Raw genomic sequence first — 15,009 nt, forward strand, 5'->3', positions numbered from 1 at the left:
AGCATCCACAGCTCACTGCCAGAGCTGTGCCCCAGAGCTGTCAGTGCAGGGAAAGCCTGGCTCCCACCTGAGAGAAGGGTAAAAGTCACCACAGAGGGGATGTGGACACCTGGTGCACACGTTATCCAGGCAATTGCACTGCTCCCAGTGAGCACCTGGGGCTGGGACTGGTTTCAGCAGCAACAAGGAGCCACCAGCTCAACTCACTGCCATTCCCAGCTCCAGCAAGGTGTGACAAGGAGCTGCCATCAACTCCCACCCTGTGGCTTCTAAGGTTATTAATAACTCTTTATATCTTGGCTGCTTGCTGCTTAAAAAGAAATGTTAACTAATCAATCACTAAACCACTGAACATTGAACCAATCAACAACATCTCGTGGCAGAAACCATCCCTCTGGGAGCTGCCCAGGAGATCTGCTCCCTTTTCCCCCTGCTGCAGCCTGCTCCATCAGCAGCCCTGCACGGGAACCTCTCCCATGGCCCCCAGCCTGCAGCAGCCCCAGGGCACAGACAGGGGCAGGACAGAGCACAGCAGGCAAACCCCAGAGCTGCCGGGGCCATTCTCATGCTGCCAGAACAAATTCACACCAAAAAGCGAGTGGAGCTCATGGACAGAACGTGCACACCAAATCCTGACCCATTTTGCAAGGCTGCCAGGGGCAGCAGGCTTTCCTCTCTGCCATTCCCACTCCAAGAGAAGAGCCATCCTCTGCCTCCAAAGCACTCATCCTGAGACTCTCCACATTTCCCATAGCTGTATTTTGACTGTGCTCAAACCACTGATTAACTGTAATTAAGCCTGAACTGATGATGGAGGAGCTTGTCATCATTATGCTATTGGGATTTTGTCAGAATGTGCCTGGAATTTATGCAAGAAAACAGCAATCAGCTGCAGAAAAGCAGACTTTTTTTTTTTTTTTTTGATAATTTGTCATGTTGGGAACCTCCACTGCCATCACAGATCTGGTTTCCAAACCTTTTTTTGTGTGACACAGAGTGTTTCAGTCACTCTCCATCATCAGGGGCTGGCAGATGCTGCAGAGTCTCTGAGTAAAGAGAGAAGAGGGAATCCACTCAAATCCCTTCTTCCAGACACTCACAGGCTTGAGGTTATTTCCACCAAGAGACTTCAAGAGGCACCAGGTCAGCACTTCCATCCCTTGTGGCTCCAGGTCAAAGGCTCTGAGCAACCTGCACCCAATTCCTGAACACCCTCATGGAAAGATGCATTTTCTAGACCTTATTTTTCTGAATTTCCCCAACAGGTGCAGGACAGAAGGACAGGTAAAATCCAAACAGCACTTCTCTGGGCAGGTTTCACAGCGCAGGCATTCAACCCCTGCAATTCTGGATGCAGCTGTGGAGCTCTCCTACTTCCAAAAACATCAGTCTTTTCTCACCCAGACATCTCAGAGGATGAAAATGCTCTTCTCCAGGAAGACAAACCTTAGTGTGCCACTGCCAGAGCTGGTGTGGAGCTCTGGACCAGCCAAACAAAGCCATGGACCTGCTGTTGTACCAGCTGCCATCCAGAGCTGAATTTGGCTTCAATATAAATTTTGAAATGTCACAGAATTAAAGTGAGGGGATACTTTTGCCAAAATGGCAACATTTTCTGAAATGCAGAACAAAACCAGCCTCGTGTGGAAATGTAGACTCTGAAGTGACCCCAGCAGAGGTGTGTGATGTGCAGGCCCCAGCGTCCCACCTCAGAGCCAGAGGGGTGGGAGGTGGACAGAGGAGAGCATGGGGCTCTCTGGAAAGACAACAAGAAATGTGGGAGACCTCTGAAATATTCATGTTCCCAGCTGCCAGCTCTGCAGGTTCCAGGGATGGGTGAGGGTCAGGAGGGGCTGTCTGTTACTGCCCCTCCTCAGGTCAGCCTGGCAGGGACAAGGAAACACAAATTCCAGCCTAGACATGACAAACACAGCACCAAACCCACCTGCTGGATTGAGAGTGAAACTTTCCCACCATCACAAAAGCTTCGGGACACAAAAGCAGCACAGCAGATCTGCTTGGAGAGCTTGTAGCTGCTTCCCAGCTTTGTAATACTCTTCAATCTGGCAGCAAACTTTGGCCAGCTCTCTGAAATATTAAATTCCTGACAGGGCAAGGAACAAGCCCAGGGGAGAAGGGCTGTCCAAGCCCCCACCACGGGGGCAGCAGGGCACCAGCACAGCCCTCATGCGACACCAAATCCTGCACACCCCAAACCCCTTGTTTCCTACATGTGCAGGAATTTGCAACAACTCTGTCTGAGGGTCCCTTCTGCTCTTGGTGGCAGGAAGAGGACAAGCACCCAATTCTCATGCCCTGCTAACAGATGTCACCAGCTCAATGCTGTCACAGCTACCCTCGTTAGGTAACGAGCTGTGGGGGCACTGCTGCAGCCACGGCTCCGGGCAGCACAGCCCGGTCAGGCCTCCTCAGCTGCTCCAGAGATGGAACAAGCCCCACCTGAAGGCAGGAGACCTTCCCTGCTCAGTTTTGAGCTGGGTTAAAGCTCCCAGCTTCACTGTACCCTGTGTTTTCCAGGGGTGTTGTGACTCCAAGATCACCCCAAAATGGAGCAAGAGGAAAGGAGCAGTTCCAGAGGAAAGGGAACACTCACTGCAGCTTCCTGGGATCACTGGGATCACAGCCCAGAGACAGAGATGTTTTCAGGAGACACCTCTTGCTGCCCACATCCACAAGCCCAACCAGCAGGCTCCAAGGAAAGCAGCACAAGGCTCCCCACACCTGCCCACTCCTCTGCCCACCACTGCAGTGGGAACCAAAGCCAGCTCCAACAGCACGGGGAGTCCATCATTCCCACTGCCCCAGGCCTGAGTGGGTGATGACCCTGGGTGGCTGCTGCTGGTGGCATTTGGTGGCCGTTGGCATCTCAGTGTGACAAGGGCCCTCTGTGCCACTGCCCTGGCTCCCTGCAAAGCCCTGGGACCAGCGTGTGCAGCTCAGGCTGCCCCAGATTTCCTCACCCTGGCAGGGACCTGCGCCCTGGTCAAGGGTGTCAGAGGTGCAGGAGATGCTGGGTGCTGGGGAAGCCAAACCTCCACCCAGACTGGGAGGAAACTGCAGCCCCTTGTCCCCCAGCAGCACCCCAGTGTTTGGGCAGACCCCAGCCATGCAATTTAGCAGCAGCCAGTTCCTTCCAGTGCCAGGACAGACTCACCCACAGCAACCAGCTGAGCATAGAGACCCCAGTGAGGCCAAAAATACCCAAAAAGTTGGGATGAGAATCCCAGCCAAGCCCAAGAGAGCCCTCTGGATAGCACCACTCATGAGGAGACCAGAGCTAATCACAATTCCTTCTCCTGCTCTTTGGGGCTTTCTTTTTTTTACAAGTAGCTGCCCTAAATTCCCCGTTACACGCACCGGGCCCACTTGGGGTGGAAAGCAGCTCTTACATAAGTGACAAGCAGTTCCTGAGTCAGCAGTGGCAAAGCCTGTGACTCTGCACAGCCTGTGCTGTGTCCCCACACCAGCACACGCTCCTGCAGACACACAGGCCGGGTATGCCTGGAGTACATTTTCCAAACCAAAAGAATGGCATTTTCAACGCCTGCTCGCTTTCCGGAGCTGCAGGAAATCCGATGGTGCTCTCAAAATGTCTGACTGCTCTCAGCACTCTCAGGGCTCGCTGCTGGTGGCTTTGAACACCTGCATGTGGCAAGAGGTGGGTTTGTCTCACCCTGACTATTTATCACACCCGCCTCCCAACGTCCTCCACCTCCAGCCAGGCAGTTTTAGCTTCTCCTGCGTCTCCCCCGTGCCACCGCGGTACTCACTCTGAGTGACGCCTGTCAATGCCACTGAACAACTCCCACAGCTCCTCCGAGCTCAGGATGCCATCAGCGAAATAGTTCTTGAACTCCTCAAATGACAGCTTCCCATCATCTGCATTCAAAGAAAAGGGAAGAATAATTATATCACTGTGGAAAGCAGCGCCCCGGCCCCGGCGGGCCGCGTGGGACGGCTGGGCGTGTTCTGCATGATAATCACAGCACAAATCTCCCTGAGAGCGTGGCCCACCAGCCCAGCAGAAACACAGGGTGCTGCTGGAACTGCAGGTGGAATTTCAGCCCTTTCCTAAAGGCCCCATTGTGGTGTTCTCAGAAAGGCACGCAGGCTGTCCAAGAACAAACAGCACACTGAGGGCAGCATCAGATTTCCACGGGAAGAAAGTGCTCTCCATGGACTCAAGAGCTTTTTCCCTCCTCTCTGTGGAGGACTTCAGCTCCTGGGCTGCATTGTGATCTGCAATAAAAGCATCTCCTAAGCTACCATGAAGGAAAAGAGCCCAAGAGAGTATGGGAAGGCTCAGGGAATCTACTTGTGATTTTGGACCTCTTGCTTTATGGGTGCTGGACTAAAAACTGGGCAGCAGAGCCTAACTCCCAAATGCCAGGGGCTCCAAGGGCACCCAGAAACAGGATCCCCCAACCAGGAGCACCTGTAAAACCCTGGACTGAGCACGGAGATGGAACCAATCCTGTGAGGGACCGAGCAGAAGCCTGACAGCCCCTGGGCAGGAGAAGGGCTTGGAAGGGGCTGTGTCCTGCGTGGTGCACGGATGGGGAATTGGGGGAGCCCATTCCCCAGCCCCTGGGCAGGCTCTGGGATCCAGGTGAAGCAGAAAAGCATTTTCCACCCTCCCTCTTCCAGCCAAACCTCGCAGTGGGAATGAGCCACGCTGCTTCAGCCAGAGCCAGGCAGGGAAGGGGGGCAGCAGGAACAAAGCACTCACCGTTCTTGTCGGCTCGCCGGAAAATCTGCAAGACAAAACACAACAGGGTTCAGCGTGACAGCAGGGGGAGAAGGGCAGCTGAACAGTGAGCCAGGCAGCACCCAGCACCACAGAAAATCACCTCCAGGAGCTCAGGGAGAAGCCCCAGGTGTTGGGACTGCACAGGCTGCTCCGGGAAATTCCCCTTTGCCAATGATTAAACCCATTTCTTGCCTCTAATGCACAGAGCCCCTGGCCGAGTGAGCCCGGCACTCACAGCAAGCACCTTTAGAGAACACAGAGGCGAAGCAGAAAGGACTTTGCTACATCCTTGTGATGGCAATTCTCTGATTTTTCAGTCCATTTAAATGAAAGAACATTAGGAGCAAACCCAGTCTGTAAGGAAGCACTTTGTGCATCACCAACACTCAGGCACCTGCGCCGAGGAGCAGCTCCTGCCCTGAGCTTTGTAACCACCCCTCAGCACAGCCCTTCCCGCAACACCTCGGCCTGCACACTCACTGGAATTAATTATTAATGAATTAATTAATCTGCAACTGCTTCTGCCACAGAGCACAGCTGGAGAGCTGCTCCAGTTCAGGGACTCAAGGCAGACTCCCAACCATGAGTCCTGCTCAGCCCTGTAGGATCTGTTTCACCAGGAATTATTGGTAGGGGCTGACCCTACTGAGGAACAACATCACTTCTGGCAACGTTTTCCAAGACCAAAATGTACCAGGTTTTGTCCAGCACATCCTAATGGAGGCAACGACATAAAATTTTCTATGTGGCAACTGTCCTTTACATTATCCCGGCTGATAAAGAAATCTGTGGGTCTGAAGAAAGATTAGGAAAGAAAAAAGGGCCGGGAAAGGAGACAGAGCTTTCCTATTCTTGCCCCCCCGCTGGCTGCGCAGGCAGAGGCACCGCTGCCCCTCCGCCCCGGCTCCTCCCGCACCGCCCACCGCCAGCTCTGCTGCGTGTTCCGAGGCCACGGTCCCTCACCAGCCCTGAGAGACTGCTGAGGGAAAGCAGGAAAACGCTAAAAAAACCCTAAAACCCCTAAACCTCTGGCTTGCAGCTGGGCAGAGGCTTTCCTAGGGCTGGAGCTCCCTGGTTCCTTCCCTGGGGCTGAAACCAGGAGCAGGGACAGCTCCTTGGAGGATGCTCTTGTGAGCACAGTGAGCTCCTCCTGCCCCAAGCTGCTGCAGGAGCAGGGGCTGCCTTGGGCTGAGCAGCATCAGGTAACCATCCCCCGGGATTCCAGCCGGCCAGGCTGCTGCCCTGCCAGCATTTATTAATAAACAGCAATAATAATAATAATAATAATAATAATAATAATAATAATAATAATAATAATAATAATATCGTCATCACAATTATAACTAAATAATATAATTATATTATAATTAATTATTATAATTATAATATAATAATAAACAGTATTATATATTATAATGCTATAATTATAATATAATAATAAACAGCATTTATTTCCTGCCAGGACAGGGGGGTGGGCACTCCCTGAGCACCACACAGCATCTGCCTCATGCACTGTGGAGCTGAGATGGGAACCTGCAGCTCCCAAACAGTGGCGATTCCTCTGGATTTTAAAGCAAAGCTTTCTCCAGGCTAACGGGTTCCTTGTGGGGTCTCACGGCTGCAGGGAATGGTCGCACCCTGCCATGAACTCTCCATCAAGGGAGAAGCTTCACCCTGCAGAGCTCCGTGTCATCAGAGGGACACGTGGCTCGTGTAATGACACCTCTGTGGCCCCAGGTGTCACAGAGGCCACCTAGCTCATCCCAGGGACTGTCAAGTGTCACCCAGGCACTTCGAGCGAGGGCAAACATTTCCCACTCAGGGGCTGGCCTTGCTCAGCAGGGCTTATCTGCGGGCTCAGAGGAGAACACAATTTCAGGGGAGATCCCCTGGGGCTGAGAAGGTCTCTCATCCGGGGTGAGCCCATCCTGATTCCCCAGGAGCCTCAGCACACTGAGCGGATGCCCCTCGTCACTCCCAGGGCTCAGTGAGTTACACGAGCCAGCGCACACACCACGACAGCTGCCTGGAGCTCCAGAGGAGCGCGGCAGGAGCGGGAGCCCTGAGTGGCCCCGGGGCAGGGCCGTGTCTGCTGCAGAGCCCCCGGCGTGGCAGGGCTTGGTGCGGCTGCTGCAGCCGGCCCGTCCCTGCCCGAGCCCAGGGCCAGCTGCAGCCAGCTCAGCCAGCACGGAGCCACTCCGTGCTGCACAGGACGAATGCTGTCCCCTCCCTGGGCACAGGCGATGGCAGCTGAGCGCTGTCCCCAGTGCGGGCAGGACAGCACCCTGGGACAAAGCCAGGGAAAGGTGATGCAAAGCCAGGCTGGGAGCGGGATTAGGTCTGCGTGGGCTGCTGGAGGGCCCTACAAGCAATCCTTCTCTTGCCTCAGGGTGGACTGGCAGCCTCAGAGGCACAGGGACACTGCCTGGAGCCCGGCATGTTTCCCTCAGCCCTTGGCCTTGTGCCCAAGCAGCCGCAGCCTCACCGGGACCGCGGGAAGAGGCACTGAAACAGCATTTATTTATGGGATGAGCCCCACACGTACCCCGGGAAGGAAGGAGATTACAGGATTTGTCCCTGCCTGCAGGTCTGGCTGGACAGGCAGGCAGGGACAGGCGGCTGCTGGGGAGGGGACAGCTGCCCTGGGGACAATGCGCTCATCGACCCGCGGCAGGCTAGGGCAGGCTGCAGCCAGGCACCAGAGCGCCGTCCTTCCTGAAGCTCCCGTATCCCGGGAGGGCAGAGAGCAAGCCCCGGCACCAGCCTGAGGGACAAATCTCCCCGAGGCTTGAGATGCTGCACAGGGCGATGGCAGCACTGCGGTTCGTGCCGCGCCTGCAGCGAAGCGTCTCGGGCAAAGCCCTCCTCCTCCTCCTCCTCCTCCTCACCTCTCCCAAAGGCAGGAGATGTGCAGGCAGGTCCCAGCGGAGCAGCAGCCACCGGGATCTGCGGCGGGCAGCGCTGCCGGGAGGCAGGCGGGGCTCCTGCCCTGCTGCCGTGGGATGCTCACCCCGACCAGCCTGGGGGGCAGCTGGACACCGGCCAAGTGCCCAGACCCAAAAGTGCAGAGATTAAACTCACCCTGCCGAGCTCTGGAGCAAAGGTGGGAGCAAAGGAGTCACAGGGTAGAGGAAGAGAAGCCGTCAGAACCCGGAAAGCAGCTGCTAGCGTTGTTAACATTTCCCATTTTAATTGCTTTAATGACACCCTGAGGGATGGATATGCGACTCAACGAGTGCCCTGAGGAGCTGAGCTGGAACACAGCTGTCACCACCCGCCCCCTCCTGCCCACCTTCCCTCAGCCAAGTAATTAGTGCGGTTAATGATGCTGGCTGGAGAGCCTGGCAGCCCGAACCCCCAGGCAGGGGACAGACCCTGACCCCCAGCTGGCAGCTGCGAGCGGCACCACGGCCGAGGGAGCCGCGCTTCCCAGCGCCTCCCTGGGGGTGCCAGGAGGTCTTGGACTGGACCAGACGTGGCATTCACCTTCCCAAAGTTCTGCCCGAGATCTGCTGTTCCCCTTCTCTGGGATGGAGTGGGGCACGGGGGTGAACCTGGAGCGGGTCAAGACGGAGACGACAGCTGGGACATGACAGCTGGCACCGACCTGGGCTGTGCAGGTGCCCGGGCACCACCAGCCCTCATCCTTAACCCTCGCTGGCTTTCTCCTTCTCCGCCCTGCGGCAGGGCAGGGGCAGCACCTCTGCCCCCACATCTCCTTGGTCCACAGGGTGGCTTGGAGCGCAGCGGTGCCGAACACATGGCAGTGCCAGGGCTCTGTCACCGGGGAGATTTGGGCAGGAGCAGGAGGGCCGAGCCCCGCGGAGCTGCTCCAGAGGTGGCTCTGGCCCGGGCTGTGCCCCTGGCCCGGGAGATGGCCGGGTGCAGCCGCCTCCCCCGGAGCCCCGGCCCCTGTCACAGGAGCAGCGCGGCCGCGGCCTGGAGGGGACGCGGTGCGACAGGAGGAACTGTGCCAGCATCTCCGAACACAAAGACAGCCACCACCTGCATTTCCAACTCCCCCGTGCCACCCACAGCCGCCAGGATGCCGAGGCAACCTCCAGCCCGCACGGAGCATCCTCCTGCACAATCCCGGAGCGTCGGGAGCGGGCAGGGACAGGGGCTGCACCCGGGGGCTGCAGCCGGGGGCTACCGCAGGCAGCGCTCTGCTGGATCCCAGGGCTGTGAACAGCTCCAGGGAACCTTCCACAGCGTTCCTGCCACGCACAGCTCCCGCTCCGGCAGTCATGACAGCCAGCTCTGGATGAGGCGTGGGCTGTTTCCAGCCACCCAGAGGCCCAGCATTCAGCAGGAGGACACGACACCATTACTGAAGCCATCACGACCATGCACAGCTCCGGGCTGGCACGGGCGCATCCCTCGGGCCGGTTCCTCCGGGAAGGAGCCTCACCCCGACGCCACCCGTGCGGCGGCTCCCCGAGGGCGGCCCCGGAGCTGGGCAGGGGTGCGGGGCTCCCGCCCGCGGTACTCACGTCGTGGAAGATGGGCAGCGGCTGGCGGTGGGGCTTGGGGCCGCGATCTGCTGAGAGCAGGCACACGGCCAGCAGCTCGGCACACGACATCATGGTCCGGCCGGGCGCGGGTGCTGCGGGCACCGGGGCGCGGGGAGCGGCGCGGTGCCGGAGGGTGCAGAGCCTTAGGGCGCGGTGCGGTGCCCCGGGATGCGGTGCGGTGCCGCAGGGCACGGGGCGCTGCTGTAGGGATGGGTTCGGTGCGGTGCCGGAGGACGCGGTGCGGTGCTTAGGGCACGGCTCGGTGCGGTACCGTAGAGATGGGCTGGGTGCGGAAGGAACGGCCTCGGTGCGGTACGGATGGGTTTGGTTCGGTGCCTCAGGGATCGGCTCGGTGCCGCAGGGACGGGTTCGGTGCGGTGCTGTAGGGATGGATTCGGCTCTGCTCGGTGCGGCTCTCTTCGGTTCGGCAAGGGTGGTTCGGCTGGGCTCAGTCCGGTTAGGCAGGGTGGTTAGGCTCGGCTCGGCCCGGCTCGGCTCGGCTCGGCCCGGCTCGGCTCGGCTCGGCTCGGCTCGGCTCGGTTCGGCTCGGTTCGGCTCGGTTCGGCTCGGTTCGGCTCGGTCCGTGCGCAGGTCGCGCCCCGCCGATCCCGACTCCGCCGATCGCGGCTCCGCCGCCCCAGCCAACTTTGGCTCCGCGGAGGGCCCGCCCCCGCCGCCATCCGATTGGCCACGGGCCGTGATTGGCATCGGAAACCACCAATGCGCTTGGCGGAGCGGAGAGGGGCGGGGCCACGCCGGGTCCGGTGCCCGCTCGCCGCTGGGGCGGTCCCAGTTGGAGCCAGTAGAGCCCAGTGGGCTCCCACTCCTGGGTTGTGTGACCGTCCCCGAGTGTCCCAGTGTGACCACAGGTCTCAGTGTTGGCTCCACAGTAGCCCTGGTTGCCCCAGCTGATCGCAGTGTGGCCACAGGTGGTCACTGTTGGCCGCGCTGTAGCACTAGGTGCCTCAGCTGGCCCGAGGGTGGCTCTAGTCTGGTGATGGGTGGTCCCAGTGTGGTCGTTGTTGACTCCACCATAGCCCTGGGTGCCCTAAGTGAGGCCCTGAGTGGTCCCAGTTTGACCGTGGGTGGTCCCAGTGCGGTTGCTGCTGGCCCCACTGTAGTCCTGATCACACCATTGTGGCCCTGGTTGGTGCCAGTTGAGCCATGGGTGGTCCCAGTGTGGTTGCTCTTGCCCCCAGGGTAGCCCTGGTTGCCCCGATGGCCCTGGGGCTGCCCCAGTTTGACCATGGGTGGTCATAGTGTGCTCATGGCTGGTCCTAGCATAGCCCTGGTTGTCCCACTGTGGCCCCAGTTGGACCACAGGTGGTCCCAGTGCAGTTGTTGTTGGCTTTGGGGTAGCCCCGATTGTCCCAGTTGGTCCCAGTTTGACCAGTCCCAACATGGATACTGATGGCACTGGGAAAGTCCCAGTTTCCTCAGTTGGCCCTGGTTGGCCGCAGTTTGACCACAGGTGGTCTCACTGTGATTTTGGTGGCCCTGGAGTGGTCCCCTGACACCCAGGGTGGTTCCAAATGAGTTCCCGGTGGTGCCAGCTCCTCCATGCCCCCAGTGCCAGGCACCCTTTGCTCTGAGCTGCTTCCCTCCAGAGCAACACGCCAGGATCCCAGTACCTGCAGAGATGTGACCCCCCTGCCCCAGCAGGCTGGGGGACATGAGGAGGAGGAGAAGGAGCTGTCCCCATCCCTTGCCTGGCACAGGCACCTGGAGGCTTGTGCCAGCATTCCAGGATTTCACTTCCTGAGAAGGGGCATGAACCAGTTTTGCCTGGATTTTGTAAAATCCCAGGCAGGCTTTGCCTCCCTCAGCACCACCTCTGCTTTCACATGGAGCTCTCCAGGACGCCCTGAGTCCTGAGCTCGGCTCTGCTTAAGCCAGATCTCAGATCCAAGCTCCTTCCCCACCCCAACGTGAGCGAGCTGCAGCACGTGGAGCTCACTCACCTCCTGCTCCCTTTGGGATAACGTGCTCCAAGCTGAGCCCACAGCATCACAGCTATTTTTACCATCTCCCAGCTGTTCCAGGTGTGTGCAAGGCAAAAGAGGTGGAAAAAGCACACCTGGGCCCTGGCAGGGGCATCTGAGGGCTCCAGGGTGCACGTGCACTCACCGCACTTGGCACGGGGCTGTCCCTGTCCCCAGGGAGGCAGAGAAATCCAAGGGCTGGAGCTGTTGAGCATGGCCATCATCAAATCCAACTGAAACGGGAGCAGGAACAAAACACGGGCAAGGGGTGCAGCAGGGGCAGGGGACTCACCTTGCCAGGGAGCATGGAAGGGGCTTGGGTGATGGTGAGGCTCTGCCACAGATCCAAATCCCCCCCTTGGAAGGGCTCCCTGCACTCCCATCTGCTCCAAAAATCCACGCTCGGTGGCCAGTGGGATCCCTGGGAGTCAGCATGAGTTTCCATGTGGGAAGGAGCAGCCTGAGAGTGACTATGAAGTTCAGGCAAACTGCTGATGGCAGGAGGTGACAGGTGACAGCTCCCAACTCCCAGAAAGCCACGGCAGGGAAGGGGGATGTGGCCCCAGCTGTGGGGGACAGCAGGGCTCTGCTTTGCTCCCCAGCACCTCAACGGGGAGGAATTAAAGGAAGCAGCCACTCAACAGCGTCCCAAAAATAAACCATGCTGCTCTTCACCTCCCTATGTTCCCTCCTCGTGGAGGAAACAGGAGAGATTTTTGGAAGTGGAAATAGGGAAGTGTGGGGTGGGATGCAGAGGGGGGGCAGGACACCCCTGCCTATAGAGACCCCAAACCCCTCTAGGACCCTCTGAGGGGGGTTAGGTTAAAGGCACAAACCCCTTGTGGGGGACACCTAATGCCACTGCCATGCTGTCCCAGAGCTCACCCCGCTGTGGAGCTCTCCTGCCTCCCCCAGATCCCAACCCTGCAGCACAGGGCCAGGACATCCCAGGGCTGCCCGGGCTCAGCGCCGTGGCCAGATCCTGCACGGCATTTTCCAGTGCCAATGGGGTCACCACTCACTGCAGCCCAACAGCACCCCAGGCTGGATGGACACGGTCCCTGTGGGGTCACACTGCCTGGCAGTGAGAGCCCCAGGAGCAGGCAGGGTGTGTGCAAGGTGCCTTCACCTGACAGAAAAGCAGCGTTGGAGCCAATAAATCAAACCAGGCACTGCCTGGGGCCGCTTCCAAAGTGGAAGCTGCCCTGTGCTCTTCCAAAGCAGCTACCATCAGCTCCCTCTCCAGCATCCGAAATAGCAGGAGGGAAGCCCTTCAGCTGCATCGTGAATCATCCTGGGAGGCAGAGTGGTTATTTTTACGTGCCGTGGCTCACGTGGAGCTGGCGGAGCAGCCCCCAGGGCTGGGCTGTGCTGCCGCAGTGGGACACAGCCCTGTCCCTGCCGGGGCTGCTGCCAGCGGGGTTGGGAGTGCCAAGGGTTCGGCGTGCCAGGAGGTTGCCTGCGAGGGCAGTGTGATGGTGATGCCATCGGAGGTTTGCCTTCTCTCGGGGGAAAGAGGGAGAGCTGTGCTGCTGCTGGGGGTTGGCTGGCTGTGGGAACAGCCCTGTGGAGCTCGGGATGTCAGTGCAAGTCCTCGCCCCTCTCCCTGTGCCCCCCGGCTCCCACAAAAACCATTTCCCGTGCCGGGGTCTCTCCCCTTTGCAGCGCTGCAGATCACCATCACCATCCATCATGACAGAACTGAGCAGAGGAGAGGAGGAGGGATGGCTGGGGAGGGGTTGGCATATGGCTGGGCTGGGCACCCTGCAGTAACTCATAGAACCTCCAGCACCTGCCACCTCAGGGGACAAACCCTGCAGTGGAGGACACAGCAGGCAGGGACGTGGGTCCGTGCCCTCCCACCTGGTCCCTGTCCTGCTGCCCTGGCTCTGTGGGGCAGGATCCCATGGACCAGAGCAGCAGGAATGCTGTTGCAGTGTCACTGTGTGAAAAAGCCCCATTTGAAGGGGTGGCAGTGTGACAAACACCAGCTCTTCCCAGCCAGGCGCAGGGGTCACCGTGCCAGCCTGTGCGTGACACTGCCGTGCTGGGCACTGGCTTGGAGATGGCAGGGCCTGGCTGGCCCTGCTGCCGTGCTTTGGAGGGCTGGGAAAGCTGGGAAAGGGAATGGTGTGCAGAGCTGAGCATCCACACGTGTCCAGCTGTAGGAACAATCCAGGGGCAGCACAGCCAGCCAGGGACTGGTGTGGGAAGAGAGGCACAAGGGTGCGGGCAGGAGGCCAGGCAGTGGTGATGGGCTCTCTGTGCCACCCAGCACCCAGCAGCAGCCTGTCCTGAGCCTGGGATCCCATTGCCTGCCCGTGCAGGAGCAGGGTGATATTACACAACATGGTCAGGGTGAAACATTTATCAGGCTGTTTAAAGGAAAACCAGGCAGGAGGCTGGGCAGGAGGAGGGGAGAAAGCGCACAAACACGGGCAGGAAGTAGCACAGCCCTGGCTGCCACTAGGGCAGTGGCCATGACGCTGCTGAGCCCCATCCTGGCTGCCGGGGAGCCCCTGGCAACCCCAAGCACCCCTCCCTGGGGGTCCCCAGTGTCCCTCGGTCCTGGTGTGCTGCAGAGGGAATCAGGGCACCCAGGGTCAGGGCTGCTGCTGGCAGTGTGTCCCCAGCGAGCAAGGACACAGGGACCTCGAGCTTTGGGCCAGAAACTGCTGCCAGCAGGTGTCTTGAGGCAGCACCAAGAGCTGGGTGAACGGGGAAAGCTGGGAACTCAGTGGATGGAGTGGCTTCACACTGGCCCCATGCTGCAGCCACAGCAGGAAAGTGCTGCCCCAGGACCAGGGGGAAGGCAGGGAGGGAAGCAGGCAGGAGAGGAGCCAAGTGGGGACAGGGACTGCTGAAAGAAAAGCAAACCCCACCCCAACCCATCACCCCATCCCCCTGCAGCACAGCCTCTTTGGAGGAGCAGGGAGGGCAGGATCAGGCCCAGATCCCACCCTGTGTGGGACCAAGGACTGAAACACCTATTGCAGCCCCAGGTATGGACATACCTGGTCATGGATTTCAAGTTCAAAGTGGAAAACATACCACAAAATAACCCCAAACCTCTCGGTTCTCAGCTGAAGTTCCCACCACCCCTCACACCCCCAGGCACCTGAGCACAGCCGAAGGGCAGAGTCAGTAGAAACCTTTATTAAACACAAAGCTCAGAGAACACAAGCTTGTTAAATGGCAGTAAAAGTGAAAGTGCGTCTCCAGCTCGGCCCAGGGGGACCCCAGGACCCCCCTCCCCTTCCAGCCCCAGTGGCCTGGGGATGGAGAGCCAGAGCCAAAAGGCTGAAGGGCTGCACAGGGAGGGGAAGGAAAGCCTGGAGACAGCGTTGGGTGCTCACCTGCAGAGACACTCCCCATGGACACCTCTGTGTCCCCTGAGGGGACACACACATGGTCCCAGGGCCACCAGCCCCATCCAGCCCCGTCCCCGCTCCCGCAGCCACCTGCCACAGCCGTGGCCTTGCCAGCCCCGCTCTGGACACAAGCAAAGCCAGGATGTGCTGGTGAGACCCTGGTGGCACCCTCCATGTCTCACCAGCACTGTCCTCCTGCTCCCCCCATGTCCTGGGAGAGCTCCACACGCCATAAATAATAAATAAATACCCCACGCTCAGCCAGGCTGCGGGCAGCCCCCACGCAGGGGGACAGCCCTAACCCAGCACCCCCCACATCTCCACCACCCCCTCCCAGCACAACAAAAACTCTCAGCACCCCCACTCTGCTG

The 15,009-nt window shown here is 59.1% G+C and overlaps 1 protein-coding gene across 2 annotated transcripts in view; it reads right to left on the reverse strand.

The window, feature by feature from the left end:
- The window catches only part of NECAB3 (N-terminal EF-hand calcium binding protein 3), a 29,492-nt gene extending 19,608 nt beyond the window's left edge, over positions 1 to 9,884 (reverse strand). For both annotated transcript variants that reach the window (XM_053992694.1, XM_053992692.1), the window contains exons 1-3: positions 9,265 to 9,884; positions 4,751 to 4,775; positions 3,792 to 3,900 (exon numbers count right to left, since the gene is read on the reverse strand). In XM_053992694.1, coding sequence (XP_053848669.1) covers positions 3,792 to 3,900; positions 4,751 to 4,775; positions 9,265 to 9,357 — 227 coding nt within the window. In that variant the 5' untranslated portion in view covers positions 9,358 to 9,884. The remainder of the gene's footprint in view (positions 1 to 3,791; positions 3,901 to 4,750; positions 4,776 to 9,264) is intronic.
- Between the last annotated feature and the right edge of the window lie 5,125 nt (positions 9,885 to 15,009).

Source organism: Vidua macroura, chromosome 17 (assembly GCF_024509145.1).
Source record: "Vidua macroura isolate BioBank_ID:100142 chromosome 17, ASM2450914v1, whole genome shotgun sequence".
In the NCBI taxonomy this organism is placed as follows: domain Eukaryota; kingdom Metazoa; phylum Chordata; class Aves; order Passeriformes; family Viduidae; genus Vidua; species Vidua macroura.